General features: G+C 34.6%; 1 protein-coding gene across 1 annotated transcript in view; it reads right to left on the reverse strand.

Annotated features, from left to right (window-relative positions):
* LOC136033093 (eyes absent homolog 2-like) overlaps positions 1-24,430 on the reverse strand; it is a gene marked incomplete in the record, with an annotated part of 134,372 nt that extends 109,942 nt beyond the window's left edge. The window contains 1 exon segment of the mRNA XM_065713700.1: positions 24,255-24,430. Coding sequence (XP_065569772.1) covers positions 24,255-24,368 — 114 coding nt within the window.
* Positions 24,431-25,172: the final 742 nt, after the last annotated feature.

The following is a 25,172-nucleotide window of genomic DNA, read 5'->3' on the forward strand; positions in this document are numbered from 1 at the left end:
TCATAGAGCGCTCAAGTCCGATCAGCCGCCATTCATGAAGAATCAGCCGCCATTCATCCATTCGTTAGAACAGATAATTTATAGGACGATTTGGAAAAAGGTGATTACATTAGCTCTCGAATGGACTACACTAACTGGGACGAGTCCATTTACCCGGAGCTAGTCAAGCGTCAGGCCCAAATAAGTTATTATTTTCAAAATCCGAGACAGGGAGCGGCTTGATATCCAAAGGTGTGCTCGCAGGTCCGCAGGTGTACTGTGTGCAAACACACAATGAGTATATCAAAAAGTCCGCAAAGGGGTGCCTTAACACTATTTAAAAGAAAATTTCGATATGAGTGTTTATAGGAACTGTGTAGAGAATCATTTAGTTCTAAGATTGAGTGTCGTTGTCATTTGCTCTTTAAAATTTAAAACTATGCAGTTTTAGTCGAAAAAATGCCATTTCAGGCATATCAGACAAATTTTAAGTTAGCACGGATGGTGTGAGAACTACAACCCGACCATTACCTTGCTTCAGATCTAGACGTATGTGTAAAGTATAGACGCTGTCTTGGTATGGAGAAAGCTAAATAGTTGGTGGGAGGGAGCCTTGATTAGTCTCCAGCTCAGCAATACGTATTTTCTAGTCGTTTTCTTGTGTTTTTATAAGTAGTGATTTTTCCAAGTCGTTTTCTAGTGTTTTATTTATAGTTTTTGGCGCAAAGCAGAATCAATGTTTTAAAAAGTTCTTAATAATACTATCAATTTCCCACCAACGTCCCCCGTGTCACCACAGTGGCGTCTTTTGGCCACCATTCTGGCTGCGACGTCTTCCCATGAGGTCCGGTCGCGTCCAGCTTTCCGGTTAGGTCCCTTTTCTAAGTGCAATTTAATCACCAATTGCCCATGTAATTGTGTCCATGAAAATATATTTTATGTAAATGTTCATTTATTTATACTAAAGAAACCATGAATTCTATTTTTTGACTATTTATTCAACAGATTGAGGTTAGGTTCGGTTAGTTGTCTTTTGGCATTGGAGGAGTATGTATCAATTTAAAATGCAATTTTAAGATCTTTTTTGTGGGCCATCATTGTCTGGCAAAGCAACACTTTTAAAGAAAATAATTCAAAATCGTGATAGAATGTTTTTGAAAACCCAAAAATATCAATTATTGCTATAGTGTATGGCAAGAGTCCTAGGATAAAATAAAGATTATTGCACCAGACATAAAATTCAGACGGTCTCTGTGGATAGTAAAAAAAAGTCATTAGTCCTCATCATGACTCTGAAGAAGTTACATGAAAACAGACTTTTGTTTTCCGTCCTAAGTAATTGAAAACAACGGCTTAGAAAAGCTATACTCAGACATGTTATTGACAATGATTTCATTAATCTACTATCTGATCTTTGTTTAAATTTAACTGAATACAATGTTCAGCTGCCGGAAGGTGTTAGGAAAAGACAAAGCAACACCGTTCACTTGTACGTGCCCTAAGTTGCAAAAAGAAAGGAAAATATTTTGAAAGACAACGGTTTGTTCAAGTGGGTGGTAATTTCTTTTCATTGTTACTGTCGATAATTGCAGGACTTGTAAAAACTATTCGCTAGAAATGGCTAAACCTTACAAATCGACGTCAACTGATATCGCTCTTTCACCAAAAGGGCACTTTGAAGATAATCTTGATAAATTTATTAACAATGAAACAATTACCGATGATGAAAAATTAATTTTGCTTCAAAATACCCTTCGACGTGCCAATAAGCATAAACCCTACCGTGAAAGGCCGCTCAAAGTAAATGCCATTGATCAGCATCCAACTGCTGAAAGTTTTGAAACTTTGAAAGTGCTAAAACAAGAAGAAGACTTATCTAAAGTTTCATCAAGTATTGTAGACCTAATGCCTCATTCGTACAGCGAGCAAAGTAAACGACTCTTGACATACCTCACTGAAAATGAACTTGTACACATTGATGACACAAAGAATGAAACTATAATCCACGACAAGAGTTACAATTTCATTGATTTGTTATCAGATTTGATTGCAAATTGGAAAAGACTCATTCAATAGTCATTTGTATAATTTTTTAAAGTCAAGAAATTTTTCAAAATGTCTTTTTGGGAATAAAAATGTTTTGAAACGATTAAGGGAATATGAAGAAATAACAAAAGATATATTATTTCGGATAGCACGCCAAGTGTTATCCAAATGATGGTTAAAAGGTATTAAACGAAAGTGTCTTTCCGCCACAATTTTGTGTGAAAAGGGTAGCGGAGCGGACGCTTCACACCGTGTTTACTTTCAAAATGGTTCAAGTTTTGAAAAGTGTTTATCGAATATATTGGTGAAGCTGGAAGTTTAAGTTCCCCCACCACACTTGCCCGAGTCGCTGGAGTTGAAAAGAAGTTGACGAGAGAGTATTTACAAAAGGAAATTTACAAAGGAATAAATAAACTTATCATCAAAATCACTGAGTTCGCGGGAATCATTATAAAAAAACTAAGGGCCTTTTCCCCTTGACATATATTACAAGCAGATCTTTTGACCCTAGACGAGACTCAAAGGCGTCACATAACCGGTAAAAGTATATTTTACTTGTAACCAATTATCTAGTCGCTATGAGCATGCCATTCCATTGCGTTGAAAAAAAGATCATTAAGTTGCTAGGGCACTTTAATGTATCTTCGAACAGGTTTCTTACAGAAAAATTCAAACAGATCGACGTAGTGAGTTTTTTAATCCCCATTTAGAAAGGTTTTACTGAAATATAATACAACACTCTGTCATATTCATAGTCCGATAAAGGCAGTATTGGCTGAAATTTTGATAAGAAGTATGTGACTTAAAATTCTTGAGATATTGTACATTGAAAAATACTGCTGCTTTTATTCATGATTTAGATGAAATCATGATGATTCATAATCAACGTCTCCATCGATCACTGAACCAATCATAGTCCTCTTGAATTTCATCACAGCAACAATACATTTGACATTTTTCTTGAACAGCATTCCAATGAAAAGGTTGCGAAGAGAAAATTAAATGTTGATGATACAGTTCGAATCAATCGAACAAGTAATATTTTTATAAAGTGGAATTACTTGTGGTCCACTGAAATTTTTAAAGTGTCAAAGGTCTTTGACAATAAAGCTGTAATCCATCGTCTAACGTGATATGAAAGATGACGAGATTCTTGGCGGTTTTTATGATTATGAATTGCAAGAAGTCAAAGCCACTTGAATGTATCAAATTGAAAAGATATTAAAGACTCGAACTTGCAAGGGTAAGAGAAAGTTGCTTGTTTGTTGGGTACAATACAACTCAGATTTTGATTATTGGATTGCCGCTGAAGACATTCACAATGTCTGATTTTTATGTGTCATTCATGTCCAATGTCTCTGACCTCCTCTATGACGACTTGAATAAAACAATCGATTTTTGCTTCCAAATTTGAGGGGTAAGTATGAAGTTGCTCTTGTTAATTGTATTCTTAAAGATACATATGGTATCCTGAAAAAGGATCGTACATATGTTATAAAAGTAAGACAATACGATTGGCCAGTGTATGGCAAGGAAGAGGTAACTCTGATATATACCCGCATCTCACCTTAAAATACAAGGAACATGGTAGTACGACCTATTTTTGTCGTGGTATAAATAGAAATACCTCTGCTTATAAAAATGGTGCCTTCACATTCAACAATTTAATGGAATAGAGGAGAACCTACAATAGCTCTCCTATTGAGAATGAGATGATCATCTTAATGATAATCTGAGAGAGGTTCTTGGTTTTAAACGGAATGTAATCAAGAGAAAAAGAGCCGGAAGCATCAGTGGTATGGAACATGTTATTTTTGCAGACTATCCATCAAGGCTTCTCATCTGACAATTGTATAGTTCTTTACGTATCCTTGGTCGTGACAACGAGAGTTGATAATACCAATCCATAAAACATCGCTCTTGTCAAAGAAGAAAAAGAATGCAAAATAAAAATTGTTACATCAAAAAAGGATTTCTTTTCCTAGAAATGGCATATTACCACATAAAGAATCTCATCCTTCAGTCAACTCATCTCTATACCTTTTCAATACAGGAAATGTTGATGGGAGTTTAAAACATAGTTACTTTGAACAATTTTTCTCGCTACAGCCACTCTCTGAAAATATACATTTTCAAATTTATTCCAGTGAAAATTATTTCACAAATTTGACATTCACATTTATAGATTTACAGGTCATTGTCAGAAAATCTAATAATGAAAAACCAAGTGCAGCCGAGGGGCTATCCTATGAAAATTGAGTACTATACAATTTGTTTAGACAAATCAATGTCTATATAAATGGAACCTTGGTGAGCACTGGCAACGATCTTTCAAATTATGCAAGTTATATTCAATTCGTGTTGATGACTCCAATATGCTATAAGAAATTGAGAGGCATTGCTATTGGAGTTGAATATAAAACGGACACTGACACTACCAATATACTTAGAAATGCAACAACTAAAGATTCGCACTTGGTTGGGAAAATAAATCACGAGATATTTAATATACCTTGATGATTGGCCCCAATGTTAAGATTGGGGCTAGAACTAGCTAAAACTACAGCTTGTAGCTACTAGCTACAAGCTACAATAAGAAAGCTACAACTTGCTCCGTCCAATTTTATTTGGCAAAAAGGAGTTGGTATTGAATTTGATAAGGTGAGTGTTGAAGGCCAGAATTTATGCATTCAAAGATGAAGTTTAATCCTGTACCTTTGCGTGGAGATTGATTATAATCTTTCGTTTAAGAATCATCTTTGCTGTCTTCGAATTAAAGCACCACAAGGAGTTGAAGTCATGCAAGGTTGTGACATTTTTTCCCTTATGAAATATTAAGATTGTTATATTTTTCTTTAGTTTCTTCCCATTTATCATATTGTCCTATCGTTTATCTGGCAACATTTAAAACCCACCTTAAACCGTTACAAAATGTTTGAAACCGGGTTCTAAGGATTTTACATAAGTATCTACCGTCGCCTTCGTCATACCCTGGTAAGAGGACGACAGAACCCCTTTATTTGTTAATGCATATTCTTCCTACTTCTTGTCTATGTAATCTTTCTTCAGAACTTTTTAAAATTAAGATGACCGTCAAATCCTCCCAGTTTATTTTCTGTCCATTGATATGCTTGGGAGTAAGGGCGAACTTCATCATTATGTGAGACTCGGCATAAAGACCGGCGTATTTCTTCTCGATTTATAACGCAGCGATCGAGATTTTCACCGAGGAACATGGCAACACGCGCATTGGGAAAATGTCATACTGTATATAATAGTAAATCATATAATATAATCCAACATGAACGTAAAAATTGTTTCATAGAAACTTTTTACAATTAATATATTTTTTCTTTGTGGATTTTTTCAAACATTTTTTTCTTTTTTTAATTCATCGTCTCTGATTGCTCGTGATGTAATTCTCCCTGCACGTTTATTTGATTATTTTGTTATTGTGGTATTTTCGTCATTATGGTTTGTGTGATGGTCCGTGGACTTGGGTATTGGATCTTCAACTAGTTTTACTTATATTGTAAATATTGATAGGGTCATCCCAATCACGAGCTCTGCATCTCCGTGGTCACCTAGTTTATTTTATTTGTTATACGTACTATATTAATAAATTAAACTGAACTTAATTGAACTGAAAAATTAAGAGCTAATAGATATAATATGAAATTGTTCGCTCCTCATACAATCATGAATCAACGACATATTGCTACGGGTAAACGTATCTACTCTTATTAATAATTTATCAATGGTGAAATTCATTCAAAACTCGCTTTGGCTTTTGTGCCAGTGCCAGTGCCGTTGGATCATGGACAATTTCCCCACATAAATCTGAAATATTCAGACCTTCATCTCTTGTATATAAAGTAAATGGAATTCCACTCTGCAGTTTATCCTTTGATAGATCCTGTAGGACCATATATGAGTTGACAGTGCAATCCTCAGATTGATATTCACAAATATTTGAAAATGGTATAACTGAAGAAATGTTTGAGAAAACTCATGGTATCATTGTATTGGATTTGTCCTGTACTCAAGATATGACTATTTTCCGAATGGGAACAGTACGTTTAGATTGTACCTTTGTCGAGCCATTGGAGGAGAGTATTGCATTAATCTCATTAAATCAATTTGAAACTTATTGGAAAATTAGCCCTGATGGCAGTGTTCTATTAGATTTGACCCCATGAACACGAATTAAATAATCAATGTGTTCAATTTGCATCCTTACATGTCCAAATACAAATCCTGTTGCATACACTTGGATTTTTTTTGATCATATTTAATGTGTTAATAATACCCTTATCATTGCTAATAATATTCCATCAGCTGTAAAGACGGACATTGGCTATGCCTCTTTCAAAAACCGAAAAATATTGAATTTTTCAATCTTCTTGGCCTACCGTATACATTCTACACGCCTCGCGTTAAAAACTTTCGCGAGCAAAGAAGAAAATTTGTTATTCAAAATCGGATGCGAGCACAAGATTTATCGACCAAAAGCTGTGGTTTTCATGCACTATTATATTTTGTTTTCCGATGTCATGGATACACTTATAGTGAATTTCTCAGCATTTATGGTGCCAGTCCTTAATCGAATGATTTCTTGTTAAAAATACTCTTTCCTACCTTTATAGTATAAATTTCGGTGCCATAAGAGTGAAATCCTTTTACAATCTTTTGTAAGTTTGTTTATTAATAAAACAAATATGTACTAAACTCTGTTTTCTTTAGGTTTCTTCTTCCACATATAAGTAAACATCGTCAATGATAAGTAGCGGCAGCTCGTCAGGATTCAACTTATGTTCATCTTGGGATGCAAAGTCAGGGTCACAATTTTTACAATATATTGTTATTTCATTTTTATTATACCGCTTTGTAAGGTAGTTTTATGATGTAGTGGATATACTTATAGTGAATTTCTCAGCATTTATGGTGCCAGTCCTGGACTGAACGATTTTCTAGTTAAAAACACTCTTTCCCACCTGTATAATATAAATTTCGGTGCCCTAAGAGTGAAATCCTTTCAAAAGGTTTATAAGCTTGTTTTTTAATACAACTTGTACGTACAAAACTCTGTTTCCTTTAGATTTCTTCTTCCACGTATAGATACCCATCGTTAATGATAAGTAGTGGCAGCTCATCAGGATGCAACTTATGTTCATCTTTTACATGCAAAGTCAGGGTCACATTTTCTACAATATAATGTTACTTCATTTTTATTATATCTCTTTGTAAAGTCAATAATACTATTTTGATTCATACTTTAAAATTCACGTGTTTCAATTTGCTTATTTCAAGCGATGTCAGACACAAAATTCTCATATAAACAATCACTCTGTAGCAACACAACGGCTTGAAAGAAAAAGACTATCAAAACAATTAAGTGCAGTCAAAAAAATTCTGATTGGATCAGACCGATCACATGACAGGATTAATAGAGTGCGCATAGGGTTGAACTTCTGGGGATTAGTGTTGAATCAAATCTGGCCCGTTTGAAAAAATACAGGGTTATTCTGAAACATGTCGGAATGGTGGAAAAAATAAATAGAAAAATTAACTTTGGGTTGGCTTTAAAACAGATAAAAGGTAATAAAGTAGTTCATTCTCTGATTCAATAAGTAAAAACCTTAGCAACAAAAAAAAATCAAATTTTAAAGTAAGGAGCCAAGTGAGTCAGTTGCAGACTTTTTTAATAAGAGAAATCAAAGCTCAATAATCAAAAATCAAAAATCAATTGATGACATGTCTCGCCCTCGGTACCTATACAAGGAAACTGCCTCAATTTTTCAGGTTAAATTTCAGACACGCAATGAAAATGTATGGCATCTATATCCTTTGGTTGGTTTCACTCAAGCAAGCCGCATGCTGTTTAGTCAATTCAGATGGTCGGTAAAACTCCCTACAGACATATATTATAAAATCACGGGCCTGCAGCAAGCCCACTGATTCAGATGCATTTTATACGGCTGGTAAAACTGCAGAATGAATGAATAAATCAACGAATGAACTTTATTATCCGTAAAAGTATAAGAATACACAAAGTACGGAATATTATAAATAAACAAAAACAAAAACGATAAACAGGAAGAAAAAATCAAACTAACAAAAGACACCATGGACTAATTAACCAGTATCAATATGGAAAAAAGGCTGCATAGGGTCGTAAACGTGAATAAAGTAGATAGTCTTTTTATATCAATCATCACTGGAAGACCGAATCCAAGAAGACATATCTATTAAACCAAATCGAGCAATTATTTTTCTGTTTTAGTCCATCTAGGAAGCGTGAGGAGGAATTTGCAATATCTGAAATAAGCCGCACGTAGAGTATGGGGATTTTTCTTACGAAACAGCTGAGCCATGCCTGATAAAAACAAAAGCAGAGGGGCGCAATAAGCGTTATAAATCATACACTAACCGTTGCGGTTGTAACGGCTTTTGTTTGGGGATATTTTTCCGTAAGCGACGCGTAGGTTTTTCACAGCTTGATTCGCTAGGGATGAAAAGGTAGTGGAAAGTGTTGGACCGAAACATAGACCAAGCCAACTAACTAAAGAAGAACATGGCAGAATTGCAGTCCCAGCAACGAATGGAACGACCGCATAAGGGCTATTAAAACAAATAAACTCGCATTTAGACGCATTAACTGACAGTCCAATCTTAGATAGTTCATTCGTTAATATAGTATAATTGGAAAGCAATCCACAGCGAGTCCGGGCAACAAGAAGATCGTCGTCTGCATATGCAATGGAAGACAAACCAATATTACCATAAGAAACAGAACTTTTAAGGGTACGCAGGCACGATGCAAGTACACATTTAAATATACTAGAAGACAATATGGCAGAAGTTGCAACCTATCAATTTTTAGCAGCAGTTTTCACACCATGAAGTGGCAAAAACCATGAGACTAAGTCGAAAATCTTCTGAGAAAAAAGGAATAAAACAAGAGCTAAGAGCTCATATGGCACTTGTGACAAGGTCGGAAGAGCCAAGAGCTCATACGGCATGAGCTCTAGCAAATTTATAAGACACAACTATCAATTTTCATTGTCCTAGCACGTCCAGATGTACCAAACCAAAGCACTGGACCATCCATAATTACCCCAAAGAGAGCGGATCCAGTCCAGTTTCGTCAATCACGTATCTACGACATTTGCTTATTCTACCCACCAAGTTTCATCCCGATCTCTCCACTCTAAGCGTTTCCCAAGATTTCCGGTTTTCCCCTCCAACTCTCCCCCAATGTCACCATAACTGGTCGGGGTTTAAAATAAGATGATCTGAGATATGAGTTCCTTCTTAATATCAAATTTAAAATACCTCACGAACGGCCATCCGCTCTTAAGTTAAAATACCTCAATTTTTGTAATTTTTCCGAATTTACACCCCCTCCAACTCCCTCAAAGAGAGCGAATCCATTTTGGTTATGTCAATCACGTATCTAGGACTTGTGCTTGTTCTTCCCACCAAGTTTCATCCTGATCATTCCACTCTAAGCGTTTTCCAAGATTTCTGGTCCCCCCCCCAAATCCCCCCAATGACACTGGATCGGGTCGGGATTTAAAAAATAAGATCTGAGTTACGAGGTCCTTCTAATATGAAATTTCATCTGATAAAATTCAAGATCCGATCACTCCTTTGTAAGTTAAAAATACCTCATTTTTTCAAATTTTTCAGAATTAACCCTCCCCTCAACTCCCCAAAAGACAGTAAATTCGTTCTGTTTATGTCAATCACGTATATAGGACTTTAGCTTATTTTTCCCACTAAGTTTCATCCCGATCCCTCTACTCTAAGCATTTTCCAAGATTTTAGGTTTCCCCCCCCCCCCCAATGTCACCTGATACGGTCGGAATTTAAAATAAGAGCTCTGAGACATGATATCCTTTAAAATATCAAATTTAATTAAGATCCGATCTAATTTTCCCAAATTAACCGTCCTCCCACCCCCACCCCCCCCAGATGGTCGAATCGGGAAAACAAAAAACTAAAAGCTCCATCGCCCTAATTAAGCTCAATTTTAACCCAAATAGTTCAATTTCAATACAAATCTGACTGCCGGTTCTCCCACTATACTCGATTGCACAGACAGGTGGACAGACAGACAGATCTCAAAAACCTATCTTGATGGATATTTTCCACTATCCAAATAGGTGATGATACTTGGATGATGATATGCTATTGTTTTCCTTTTTTTGGATCCAATTAGCCAACATGACTACCTAATACGTTGCAAAATCTGTTCGTCCGTCTGTCTGTCTGTCCGTCCGTCTGTGTAATCACGTATAGGGGGAGAAACGCTGGTTGGATTTGGATGAAAATTTTTATGGCCGGATTTGGTGCCAAGGATCATGAGACACATCAAGTTGAAAGATGAAGACCCTTGCTCAAATAAAACAAGGGGGAGTGGGCTTTACCTGCTAAATACAGTTTTTCGTTTAATTCAGAGTAACTTGCGACTGGAGTGAAGGATCTGAATGAAAATTGAACCAGAGAGGCCTAAGACCATGACATATATCAAGTTTTGAGTTTAAAACCCTAGCTCAAATTTAACAAGGGGGAGTGGGTTTTAATTCCTGAAAAATTTGAGTTTTCTGCTTAACTTAGTATAACTTGCAAATGGAGTAACGGATCCGAATGAAAACTAGACCAAAGATATCTAAGATCAGGGCTCATATCTAGTTCTGGTATCACAAACCCTATCTCAAATAGGGTGAGGGGGAGAGGGTTTCAAGCCCTAAGAAAGTTGAGTTTTCCTTTAATTTAGTAGGGCCTTTAACTTATGAATGGAGTGACAAATCTGAAGTCAGATTCGTCTGAATACCTGAATTTGCTGGAACGAATTTGACAAAATACCATTGCATTGGATCCAGCTAGAATTCCCTAGACTTGTTTATTGCAGACAACATTTAGATGGGCAAAGATTCATAGCTTCAGTAGTTTTACCAATAATATGATCCAGAAGATGATGAAATGTCAGAAATCTGGTTCAGTTGACTAGATGACAAAACTTAAACACTAATGTCAGAAATATAAGCCCAAATGGACTACAGTGTGCAACATTTAGCGCAAAACAAGGGATTTTAGCTCACTGTCGACCAGTGAACTGTGAAATAATTTCAATTTTCTTTGTTAGATGGCTTTTAAACAAAAATTAAACCAAGTGTTAATCATACTATAATTTTGTTTCATCAAAAACAAATACCTTATTTCGTATCCAAAAATAGGGCATGGAGCTATATTTGAGTTTACTCTAGATCTAAAGGGTGATGTTTTCTTGTACATAGCCAAAGCACAGACACACAAAAGCTATATCTGAGTTTGCTCTAAACCTAAAGGTGATGTTTTCTTGTACATTGCCAAAGCACACACACACACAATTTTCGTGTCAAAGGTAAAGTATTTGAAAAACAAGTACATTAAAAGTATCTTAAATAATAAGCATTTCGTAATCTTACTTAAGTATCAAGTAATAAGTACACCCTAGAGTTTTTACTTAAGTACAAGTACAAGTAATGGAAAATTTTACTTAAGTAGTACTTCAAGTAAAAGTACTTCAAGTAAGTGACAGCACTGATAGGAAACTTCTAGTGTGAGAGTCACAAATCTCTTCAAGACAGGAATTACAGTATTCAATTTGCATAGCATATCCTCTATGCAATTTATATCGATTGCATAATCTACACTTTTCATTATAGTCATCAACAAAAGTACAATTCTAATAGGATGACCAGTTGCTCAATATATACAAACATAATGGACACCTGTAAAAACAATTTCGATGTTGACTGTCGCAATTCCAAAAGAAACTGACTGGGGAAATCAATATCTTTTAGGAGGATGAGGAGTGACGTCACTAACCTTGTTCGATTTATTGCAATATGGCTGTCTAGGTAGTTGTTAAAGGCAAAATCACAATATTATTATTTTTGTTTCAATTCATATATCACCAAATTGAGTAAATACATCTGGGTCACAACGTAAAAGTTTCATGCAATAGTCCAAAGACGGATTCATTTTTCATAATAGCGTTAAGCATTCTTTGAGAAAATATTTTTCTTGAAAGAGATTAATCTGGAAAATCATCATCTAGAATCAAACATTTTTCGAATTTTACCTCCTTTTTTATAGATTGATTCAGATCGTTGTCTTCAATATATTGCACTAATTTATTTGATTCATCTTGTAATCTTCGTATATGCGTTATATTCACTTTTTCTGCAAAACACAATTATTCTTCCGACTTGAATTTACATAATAATATAATATATCGCGCAAACATCTTGTCCTATTTTAGGGTTAGCCAGCAGCCCCTTGTAATTTCTACTGCAGTTTTAGGCACTCTAGGTTCCATTTCGCCATTGTTAGTGCATTCAATATCCAATAGAGTAAAAGTATCCATTACTAGAGAATAATATCCTTGACTTTGATACACTGAACTCTTTTTCAATACTGAAGCAAATTCACACAAGATTACGTCATCCTCATCTTCAATTACGTAATTTACACCTGCACCTTTTAGAAAACATTCCCTATCACGTAATTAGTACCTATATCTCTTAAAAAAGATTCCCTATTACGTAATTAACACCTGCGTCTTGAGGGAATCGCCGTTCAACTTAAATCATTAAAGGAAGAAAGGAGTAGTGACCACAGGCTTCACAAAACCCATCTTGGCCTCACTACTAGTTTATACAACGCAGAGCTTGATAGAAATATATTCAACTTGAAACCAAGAAGGTATCCTTCGACAGTTCGGGGAGCTTATCGTGCAGCCATAAATAGTTGCTTGTTTACTATAATTCCCTACTAATCCTTCAAAACTGGGAGGTTGTCCTCCTGATCCAGCTGAGATCTAGCCGAACCAAAACTATCCCTACTTAAAATAATTTAAAAGAGTTGTTTCTTCAAATAATGACTAAAGAGCAATGTTGACACCTAAAACAAGCAGAAAGTGCCCAGACAGTAGGGACGCTGCGACCACATCATCCCAAAATTTTATATTAAGTTGTTGCTTGCACTTTACGGAAAACGAAAACATTTTTGATAGTTTTGTAGAGCACAAAAACAAATACTTTTGATGAACAATGGTGAAACCTTTACGAAAAGTTAGTTAGTTGCTGGGTTGTAAGTTTTTAGTATAAGCACAAGCAACATCATAATATAACAACATTTTAGTTACTATTGATATGAGTTGTTCTTTGTTTGCAGTTAATTAGTACGTTTGATTCGTGACATCTTTTTAAGTTTAGAAAATTCTCCTTTTGTTTCTCTCTCTGTCTTTTTTGATGTCAAGTTTCTTTGTAGCTGGTATGAAATTATCGATATTACTTTCCGAAGAAACAACACTGAAGAAATACTAGTGGAGACAACCTGAATATCCTCAAGGTTGAATTTATTAGAACTGAAATGAATGCTATTCTTCAGACATTCAATTGCTCTTAGAAATGGGAAACCACTCCTTTTACGTCATATTAGGTGCTGTCCCCAAATATTAGGTTACCGTCTACACGCGACGCAGGTTTCTTATTGCAAAAGTATCATTTGAATAGATACCCCCTTTATTTCAAAGACATGAGTCAACCTGTTCCGAGCCAAGAAAACAAACTGAACCAAAAGTTTAAAGGAACATATGTTAATAACGGGTTCAAGGAGCATAAGATTGTTCTAACTTCTAAATTATTGAAGTTTTTCTGAGGGAGAATTAATACCATATGTGGCAGACGACGGTAAAACAAGATGAGGGCCAGACAAATTTTAATTAAAATAAAATACGATTTACTTCAAGGTACGGTACTATTAATTTTTTTTAATTTTTGTGTTTTCAATAACTACTCCTTTGCAGTATACAAAAGCAGTAGAACACCGCCGTGCTGTGTTAACAAAATAATTTTTGCAAGTCACAATTTTGAAAAATCTTGAAAAAAATTTTGAAAAAAATGTTTTTGAAAAATCTTAACAGCTTATTAGTCATGTTTGTGACTATTTGACTCTTTAAAGTAGGCCAATTTATAACTATTATTTGCGGGTTCTAAAAAGAGGTACAATCTATAGAGAAATTGGGACCAACATGTACCGGACCGGACCCGGTTTAAAATTTGGTATGTGCGTTGATCTTTCTAGAGAGGTCTGAATTCGTCCTATAAGTATTAGCTGCTAGAATCGTCAAGTCCATCGTCAGCATTATAAGTAGGAGCTCTGACAGAAGCAAATCACAAAACAACTGAGATTTGTTCCAACAGAGCGGTATAAAAACATAATGGACATTTAGTGTACTTATAATGAAGATCAGGTAGTGGCGTCAATTCACGCAAATTAGGAGGGGGAGTGAATTTTAAAAAATTTAGGAGGGGCAATTTTGTTTTGCTTTGAATTTTTTCTATGAATTTAGCAAAACAAAGTCATTTTTTAAGAAAATACAATAAACAGGTATTTTACAAAATCTAGAGAAGGGCCAAAATTTTAGGGGCAAGTTATCCCTGCCCCTCCCCCGATTCATGCCACTGGATGAGGAGAAGAATTTAATTGAACTTCAAACTGCATTCATTTGACGCTTACAGATTCGTTCTTTGTTTGAGGGACTTCAATAGTACCCCTGGGGAATCTTTTTATTTAACTGGGAAATTTATCGTCTGAATTGAAATAAAAATAAAAGTACCTCCTATAGATTAAGGTATGCAAATGTTTAGCCCATTTTATTCAGTTTTGTATAACGAAAATAAAACCTTGGATATTAAATATACTCTACACTTATGGAAAAGAAATGTAAAAGTAATTTAAGAAATGTAATACAAAAAAATCAAAATAAATAACAAAATACAAAAATAGGCAAAATATATGCAAAAACTAGATAATATCAAAAATTTGAAAATTTTCACGATTTCATATGACCCCGAACGGCCCTCTCCCACTCCTTCCATACGTGCCCGTGATTGGCATACAATAAATAATGCTCATAAAATGAAAAGAAATTGGATTGGGTATTTTTATTGGACAGAATCGAAAGAAATGGCTTAAGAATATAATTTTCAGGGAGGACCTTAATCCAGGCACTTACACAGGAATTTTTTTGGAGGGCCAACATTTTGTTGGTGGAGTAAACTAAAAAACCTAAAAATAGCAATTTATACATGAAAATACAAGACACTGTAGTGAAAAAAAATCTGATGATATTGGAAGATTGAAATACGATTGAGACCCATCAATCGTAGGTGCATAAAATTCGTATGAAAATACTAAAATAAAAAATACGAAAGGATACGGGATCTGGCACAATCGTGAAGGAGGCGCGGGTGGCTCTTATTGGAAAAATTATCTTATCCTTTTTAAGGGTTTAGAGAGTGTTCATCCATGATTAAGCATATATAGCACTGTATAACCTTAATGTTTCAAAATGATTCGGTTCAAATTTGGAATTGGCAGGTACTTAGTTAAAGTTTTCAGCCAAAACAAAAAGGTAGTTGAGATAAAAGCGAAGTACAAGCAATTTTGAGATTAGAAGCTCCTAATTTGGTTGACAATTACGCAGTGTTGACAAGATGAAGTGCTGAAAAGGTTTGTTAATGTTGGACAATGAATGTCAATTATCCTCTTAAGAGGATGCCGACACTGTAAAATCCATAATCAGGAATAATCTACAGCTAGCATGTATATTTACTTTCCTTTTAATTACTTTTTGAGTTTATTTTCGTCTTCGTTAGCTTTTCCCACGCTCAAGTCCATAATTTTCTCCTTCTCTCATCTGGCGATCACTTGTTCTAACGCATTAGAGAATGCAAAAACATAATGGAGAGAATTCTGGAAGAAGGATGGGACAGACAGAATGACAGTCGAGTGAGTAGAGCATTATTAGCAACATCTGGTACCAAATCACTCAAATCTTTGAGAGGACAAACTCAATTTTCTAGGCTAATAAGACATATTTCAACAACAAAATAGCGAACATGACTATTATTACCCTTTTAAGACAGTACAGGGCAACAAACTGCAAGTAAAAAAAATCTACACCATTTGTAGCTGTAACTCAAAAAAGGGAATTTTGTAACATTATCTACACCCAAGGCCGTATCCTGGAGGGGGATTAGGGTGTTTGAACCCTCCGAAGTCTTTGTTTGACTCGTAAAAACGTAACAAATATTAATGTAAACCAATTTTTAATGCATTTTTAAAAATTTTTCTTGTGTGTAAAAACCTCGCCGAAAAAAACTTTTGTACCCCCCCCCCACCGAAGGAAAATCCTAGATAGGGCTCTGTCAACACAAATAGAAGGTTTCACACATCAGCAGATTTTATGGTTGTTCCAAACAATACAAGTTTCATTAAGTTTAAAGTTATCCAGCAAAAGTTAATAGCACAAGAAAATTGACAATTTTTTCCATTAAATAGTGGTTAAAGAACCCCAAAAGGAGGTTAATCTTGCAAAAAACATTATCATCAAGTTCAGTATATCCATTTGAATTTAAGTCGAGCTTTGGCACACATATGATTTGTTCTCAGGGCAAAATGATAAAAAGCACTTTTTTACAATGTCAAACAGTTCATTCTAACAAAATATAAGTAAGGAGCGACTGGTGCTAATATCAACTGAAACTTTAAAAAAAACTTTTGATGACAATATATCCATCAAAATATTCTAATTTCCATTGTGATTTTAAACGTGTAAAATTCATTAAGTTTAATGTCACCCAACCAAAAAAAAAAAAAAAAAAAAAAAAAAAAAAAAAAAAAAAACAGCCTGAAAGAACCTGCTTAATTTTCACACCCCCAGAAAGATCACCATTAAATTCTGCATATCAGAGAAAAATGTCCCAGAGGTTTTAAGCTCCTATCTAGAAGAATACGAAATATTGCGCTTTTTCCGATAGTATAGAACCAATGGTCTGAGAATATAAGGAGATGACTTATTCGAACAGAAATTGATATTTCTAGAGCCATTTTTAAGTGTCAAAGGAAATTGTGTCAGGGCGAAGTGGCACTTTCTGCCATTTTATGCCACCAAGTAACAATTTTGACCTAATGAGTGTTGAAACGCTATCGAATACACATTCCAAGATTCCCAATAAATTTAAAATTGATGTAAAAATACTTATTCAGCTCATCAGTCGCAGAGGCAATGATGTTGCGCAGTGATACACATAGTCCATACAAGATAAACTGTTAATATAAACAATTATTTAAAAGCGTCATTTAACTGAGCTGACCCATTTTAACCTTAACTAAAATTATGTACAGTGGAGTATCACTGCATATCAGCTATTATGGAGGAGGACCAGTTGGTCTTTGTATGGGTTGGGGGGCCTGAGGCTTCAAAAGCTCCATTTTTATGTCCGAGTTTCTTTATTGTATTGATCTTTCAGATAAATATCGAAGGTTGCGGGGAGGAGGTGTAACTGTAGCATAAAAGACAGCATTATGATGCTTATTTGCACAAAAAGAGAAAGATTCAGGGGTACCCTTAGTATGCCCTGAAAATCCACCAGGGGAAACTACCACAATTCTTGTTTCTACCACGGTTTAAAAGAGAACATTTCTCCTTGTCCTATTTTATACACTTTTTAATGTCTTTCTTGCTTACCTTCCTCATTCCTTACCCCTACCACCTTGCTGGCGTCCATGGAGGGCATCCATATAAGAAATACTTGGGATGAGCTCCCCTTGAATCTTGAAAACCGCAGAAATGATACCCATAAAATTCATCTTGATGTTTCAAACTTCACCTCTCCTAACGTGGAGGGATGAATTTTTCCAGGGATGATTATCATTCTCGACGCTTTGTTATATGACTAGTAAATTTGATTGTAAGAAATGGGGTTGAAGGAGGAAGCGATGATAATGAAGTTGAGCTGCCACAGAAAGGGGTGCAATCTTATGAAGTTTAATATATATGAGAGCCCTAAAGTCGCTATCTGTAAGATGACAGTGCCAAATATTGCATTTTGACCTGTAAAACAGCATTTTGACCCAAGCATCACCGAAGTGCTATCAAGCGGAAATTCTGAGAGCCAGGGGGGGGGGAAGGAATTTATCAGCTTCTTTGTCTCAGAGGCTAAGCCGGCGTGCTGTACACCACTCGGCCTTAAAACTTTCCATACGCAAGAAAGGTTGCCCCCTCCCCAGCTCTTCCCGACACACTTTATGCTAAAGATTGACTTTTTGCCCAAACGCTTTAAGAATGACTACTTAAACCCAAGGGCAATCGGAATTAGATAAAAAGTAGGAACGCTCAAAAATGAAAAAGCGTATTGACACACACTTAAAAAAAAAAATCGGTTCAAATATTTTAAAAGGCAACTGGTAAATAAGACACTTGCAATTATCCACAATTCAAATGTGTTGCACTCATAAATAATTTCAGTAAAGCACAATAAGAATTTTGAATAAGCAATGGGGGAATGAAGAAGAGGCAGTCTCTCACAAATTTCTGTTTTTTTTTTAAGTTTTAATGTGGCGCTCAATGTGCATTTGAAAAAAAAAAACTTTTTCTCCTTTTGATTAATCAAACTGATAGATTCACTGGTATTTTCACATTAGCATACTCCCTAAAAACAAGAATTAATGATAATAATAATAATAACAATAAAAAATCCAAGAAATACTTTGAACATCTGATATCAAACTGCCTTGAAGCCAATTGAACGGAGTCCATAATAAAAATATACTGAAACATATATTCCGTGCTGAAAGATATAAGTCACTACTAGCATTCATGAACTTTTTTACACCAGGTAATTGTTGTATATTGAGCTCAAAACTAGCAATATATCTTCTTTTTAAATTGCCTTGTTTTATGGATTTATCCAATATGTTTTCAGGGCGTTTTTTTTTTTTTTGGGGGGGGTGGTGGTGGTGGTAGCTTCATGTTTGTCTTGGGATAGCCTCCAGTATATTTACATATAATTGTCTCCACTTAAAAGTAAGACCATTCTAAGTGGTAAAAAACTTCGGTCCCCAAGGCAAGGAAAACTTTTTTGTATAACGAATTAAAAGATAAAAATCTTTAGATAAGGTTGTCGGATAAGGAGTCATAAAATTTTTTTCTATTTTAGGTGCTACCAAAAGAACAGTGGCGTCAATTCATGATAATTTGGGGGGGGGGGCAAAGTGTATTCTTCAAAATTTAGGGGGGGGGGGGAGTTTTTTTCAATTATTCCAACACATATATCAGAAAGGTATATTTATTCAATGAAAACACCCCGAAAAGGGTATTTTTCAAAACCTATAAGAGGGATCAAAATTTTGTGTGGGAAATACACCTCCCGCTGCCCCCCCCCCAATTCACGCCATTGCAAAAGAACTAAGATAAAATAATGTTTATTTCAAAAGTTCTTTCACAAGTTCTGAGAGAGTCGAATTCGATTATTATGTTAATTAACAAAAAAAAAAAAAAAAAAAAAAAAAAAACAGAAAGAGGAATTAACAACAATCAGACCTTAAAAATTAATGCAAAAAACGTCATACATAAAACCATTAGTGCAGAAACTTAAGAAACATGGTGAATCTTAGACTACACAGATTGTAGAAGGTCAACAACTAGTAAATAAATTCTACACAGTGAATGGTAAAAAAAGGAGGGAGGAAGAAAGAGGACAAAATTCTCTTATTTGACAAATCAATTATCCAGGGAAGGAAAAATCCTTCCATATCTTGCTGTAGAAAATTCTACTGGAGTGAATTTGGGAATTTTTGCTGAAGCAGAACGGAGGAGGCGATGTCTAAGGGGGAAATGACTAGGGAAAAGAGGATTTCTACGGAGTAATGAGAAGACTGTTAATGTGACGTAAAGAGGTGTTTGTTCTGCTTTCCTCAAAGCCAACCGGATTAGACCTGCGAAAAAGGGAAACATGAGTCCTTTACACTCACTAAAGATAGTAATTCTTAGGCACCTTTTCTGGACTGCTTTATTGTGTCTGACACTTTCTTAGAGATACCAGGATGCAAAACAGGGTTAGGGTAGCCTCCTCAAGGACTGGGCGTGCAAGTGGCAGAAAGTTTCTCAAACAGTGTGATTTAGGATATTCGAAAATTTTTAAGGAGTTTAAGGAGGGAGGAAAAATGAGGCATTTGGACGCTATAAAATATCACTAAAATGGTAATTTCATTTCCATTAAATTCATAGCAATAACTGACATTTCAAAGGTATACTGGAAGGAGTAGTCTTAAGGAAAGTAATTATTATACAGTGGATCTAATTAAATGCGGGCCAACTTAGAAATTTTGGATTTTTTCCACCAATATATTGTGGCTCATTAAATTCTTACAAAGATTACATATTACGAAGGCTTTTTGCAAGTCCACTGCTGAAATATTGAGCCGGATATTAGGTTTGTAAGTATATCACATAATGTTTTAATAAGGTGAATGTCTATAAAGACGATCTTTGTCCTTATGCCATGACTGTCCATAAGGAAATAGTCAGTGGCGGATGTGGAAAGTAAGTTTTGGAATTGCCAAAGGTCAACATTTGCGATTATTTTTACTGTTAAAAAGGCTCCTCGATAAAGATTTCTGTTTTACTGTTAAATTACTTAAAAAGCTTTCATACAATCTAGAGAAAACAGGAATAACTGAAATTGATTGGACACCGTCAAAACCTTGCTCGGTTGATTTACTTATCATGTTCAGATAAAAATACTCCCAAATAATAAGGATTATAAAAAAAATCAAATATATAAGAAACGCTTCTATGAACTGCCTGTCATAAAGCCAATTTAACGGAGTCCATAATAAAATATACTTAAACATATTTTCCATACTGAAAGATAAAAGTTACTACTAAAAATTATTTATACCCGGTACACCCAGTAATTAGGTGCAGGCCTATATTGAGCTGAAAACTAGTGATATATCGTAAGGTGAATGTCTCAAATCTTGCTTGTAACCTTTCTTTTTCACTGGAACAGTAAAACCAAATTTCAAACAATTTCGGGAATTTAACAGTAGTGACACTACGAAAATGTAGGGGGGATGTCACTGATTTTCTTATGAAGATATAAAAAAAATAAAATTTCAAAATCTTAGGGGCTTAAAGATATCTCACAAAGAAAATACAAAAAAGAGTATTTTCTTTAAATCTAGGGGGCTGGAAAAGGTAATCGTCCCCCCTCGATTGGGGCTCCTGCTTACCATTGGACGTAATATCATCAAAATTGAAAAAAGGTATTGAACCGTTATAATTTAAAGATAGGACTTATTAAAGCCTTTGTCGGTAATTAACGACACAGAGTATAATTAATTCTTTCAGAATACCCAGCATCCTTAGCTAAAGGTTATTCTTTGAGATGGAAATCGAAATTGGGTAAAATTCTAGTTAATTGACTTCTTGCTATCTCAGAAAGGGTTTAGGTTAGGATTAAATAAAAAAAACTAGTTTTTTTAACTGAAAGTAAGGAGCGACATTAAAACTTAAAAAGAACAGAAATTACTCCGTATATGAAATGGGTTGTCCCCTCCGCAGTCCCACGCTCTTTACGCTAAAGTTTGACTCTTTGCCACAATTCTACTTTTTAAAACAACTAAAAACTTTAGCGTAAAGAGCGTGGGACTGCGGAGGGGACAACCCATTTCATATACGGAGTAATTTCTGTTCTTTTTAAGTTTTAATGTCGCTCCTTACTTTCAGTTAAAAAAACTAGTTTTTTTTATTTAATTTCTGAACGTTTTTGAATTAATGCATGTTTGATTTTGGCTCTCCGCACATAAATTATTGAAATGAAATTAGTATATTAATTTTTTTTGGCTAAATGGCTTTCTCTTAGTTTTGATCAGACGATTTTGAGAAATAAGGGGTGGGGAAGGAGGCCTAGCTGCCCTCCAATTTTTCGGTTACTTAAAAAGGCTACTAGAACTTTTAATATTCAACGAACGTTTTTATTAGTAAAAAATATACGTAACTTAAGAATTAACTTACGTAACAAACTTTTATATTCTTATATTTTTATTATGTGTACGAGGGGGTTTGTACCCTCGTTAATACCTCACTCCTTACACTAAATCGTAAGTTTTGTTCCAATTCTTTAAGAATGACCCCTGAATCAAATAGGCCGTAGAATAAATAGTTGAAATCACTAAAAATATTTTAGCATAAAGAGCGAGGTATTTATCTCCTCCTAAATACCTCGCTCTTTATGCTAAAGTATTTTTAGAACCCTTCATATGCGTAATAATCTCTGTTTGTTTTAAATTTCAATGCTATTCCTTACTTTCATTTGAAAAAACGTTTTCATGTTTATTTTTTCATTGTTTTTTTTTTATAGTAATGCTAGAAAATCCTGCGCCCTTTTCATTGAATTTTTTCCCCCATGGCATATTTCTCCAAGGAAAGATCCTCCCACATAGCCTCCTCCCTCAACCCTACCCCCAAAACCAAAAAAATCCCCCTGAAAACGTCTGTACACTTCCCAATAACCATTATTATATGTAAACACTGGTTGAAGTTTGTAACTTGCAACCCCTCCCTCAGGGACTGTGGGGGAGTAAGTCATCCCCAAAAACATAGTTATTAAGATTTTCGACTAAGCCAAACAAAATGGCTATCTCAAAATTTTGATCCGTTGACTCTGGGAAAAAAATGAGCGTGGGAGGGGGCCTAGATGCCCTCCAATTTTTTTGGTCACTTAAAAAGGGCACTAGAACTTTTCATTTCCGTTAGAATGAGCCCTCTTGCGACATTCTAGGACCACTTGGTCGATACGATGACCCCTGGGGAAAAAAAACAAAAAACAAAAAAACAAACAAATAAACACGCACCCGTGATTTGTCTTCTGGCAAAAAATGCAAAATTCCACATTTTTGTAGATAGGAACTTGAAACTTCTACAGTAGGGTTCTCTGATACACTGAATCTGATGGTGTCATTTTCGTTAAGATCCTACGACTTTTAGGGGGTGTTTCCCCCTATTTTCCTAAATAAGGCAAATTTTCTCAGGCTCGTAACTTTTGATGGCTAAGACTAAACTTGATGAAACTTATATATTTAAAATCAGCATTAAAATGCGATTCTTTTGATGTAGCTATTTATATCAAAATTCAATTTTTTAGAGTTTTGGTTACTATTGAGCCGGGTCGCTCCTTACTACAGTTTGTTACCACGAACTGTTTGAAAATGAAACTTTCAGGGATGAGTCTACAGACTAAAGTATGTCCCAGGAAGGTATTTTGAAGCAACTACCTCCTCTCCTTCTCCCTATAGAGGGCCCTGACCTTTGATGACCTTTAAAAATATGTGTTTTATAAAAGTGAAACCTTGCAAAATAGATCTTCTGCTTAATTGAAGTACAACAAAATTGTTTTCAGCTTCATAACTTTGCTCAATTCAATTTTATAAGGTTTTAAAGATATGCAAATACATTTCCTAAATTTTGAAAAAAAAACATTGATACGGCTCAAAATTCTATTCATATAACAGGAATTGCTTTTTCAGAACTAAAGGCAGAGAAAAAGCAACTAGTAACTGAAAAGTAAGGTAAAATGTTGTTTTGTCAAAATTGCAATAGGTCATGTAGGCAATTTCAGGGCCCTCTAGAGGGAGGAGTGGAGATGGGTACTTTAAAGTACCTTCCGGGACATACTTTAGCCTGTAGACCCATCCCTGAAAGTTTTCTTTTGCCTAACCTAAACCCTTTCCGAGATAGCAAGAAGTCAATTAACTAGAATTTTACCCGAAATTGTTTTGGGTTTCCCCACAAATAATATTTAAATTCCGTTTTAGCAGCTTTTAGTTTAATATGTTTTATTATTTCTCAATAATTTAGATAATTTTGTCAAAGTAAAAGAAAATTAGAGCTATTTTTGCCAGTAAAATCAAAGTGTGATCCATAAGCTTCTAGAGAATAGTAGGAATTTGGGTGTATTTGCCACAAGTAACCTGATGTCATTTATTAGCAATCCTGTCTTTTGCTAATTCTTACAGAATTCTCTCTGTATGACCAGAGATAGGTTCTCCATTTTTCTAAAATTTATTCACAAGGTTCTTCCCTGAGAAGAATTGAAACAAGAAAAAAACTAAAATTTTCTAATCTCTTAAGAAATTTATTTTTGCAAAAAACTGGAAAATCAATCGAGTTATATGGGCTTAGCAGAGAGGCTACATATAGCAGAGAGGCTACTACATATACCAAACGCAAGTACCACGCAAAGAAAAAAAATTAACAATAAGTTCAAAAGAGGCGATCTATCTAAAAGAATTAAAAGAAAACTTTTACAAAATTTGAAGCAAACCTGAGAAGGGCAATCGTTATCCGTTTCTTTTTCACATTTTAAATTCAAGGCTGTAATCCCAGGGGAGGTACATGATGAGCCATTTATTGGAAATCTTGGCAAAACTGACACCATTTAAAATTCAATCTTGGTACACTCATACACACACAGTGAATTCACAAACACCTCTGGACCACCGGTTTTTCCAGCGGCTACGCAGGCGAAGAGCTGCAGACCATAAGAAAAGACCCTTTTCCAGAGACAGTTTTTATAAGAGCCGTTTAACAACCCATGTTTCTAAAACCAACAGACCGGGCTTGTTCCATCAGAAAAAAAACAAAAATAAATCAATCTGACATAAACTTGAATATATGCATAGATATAAATATATATAAGTATATATGTATTTATATATATATATATATATATATATATATATATATATATATATATATATATATATATATATATATATATATATATATATGTATTTATATATATATATATATATATATATATATATATATATATATATATATATATATATATATATATATATATATATATATATACATATATATATATATATATATATATATATATATATATATATATATATATTGCGTATATATTAAAAATGATGCAATATTTACACCAGATCCAAAAGAGAATCCAGTACCTCCCCTTTAAAATGAGAAAGAACAAAAAAAACTTATAAACACTTTTGTAGGTGGCTAAAACATTCTCTCTGTATGGCCACTAGGCGGGGGGATGTCAAATTTGTCAAAACTGCAAAAAGGGGTACTTTTATCTCGTTTGAAGTGTAAAAATATTAAATATAAAATAATGTGAGTTTATTATTATTCTTATAATATGTGAGTTATTGTATGATATACAAGTTATGATATGATTTTATTGGGGCATACATATATAGGTTTA

The sequence above is a fragment of the Artemia franciscana genome, chromosome 11, assembly GCF_032884065.1.
Source record: "Artemia franciscana chromosome 11, ASM3288406v1, whole genome shotgun sequence".
NCBI classification, from domain to species: Eukaryota; Metazoa; Arthropoda; class Branchiopoda; order Anostraca; family Artemiidae; genus Artemia; species Artemia franciscana.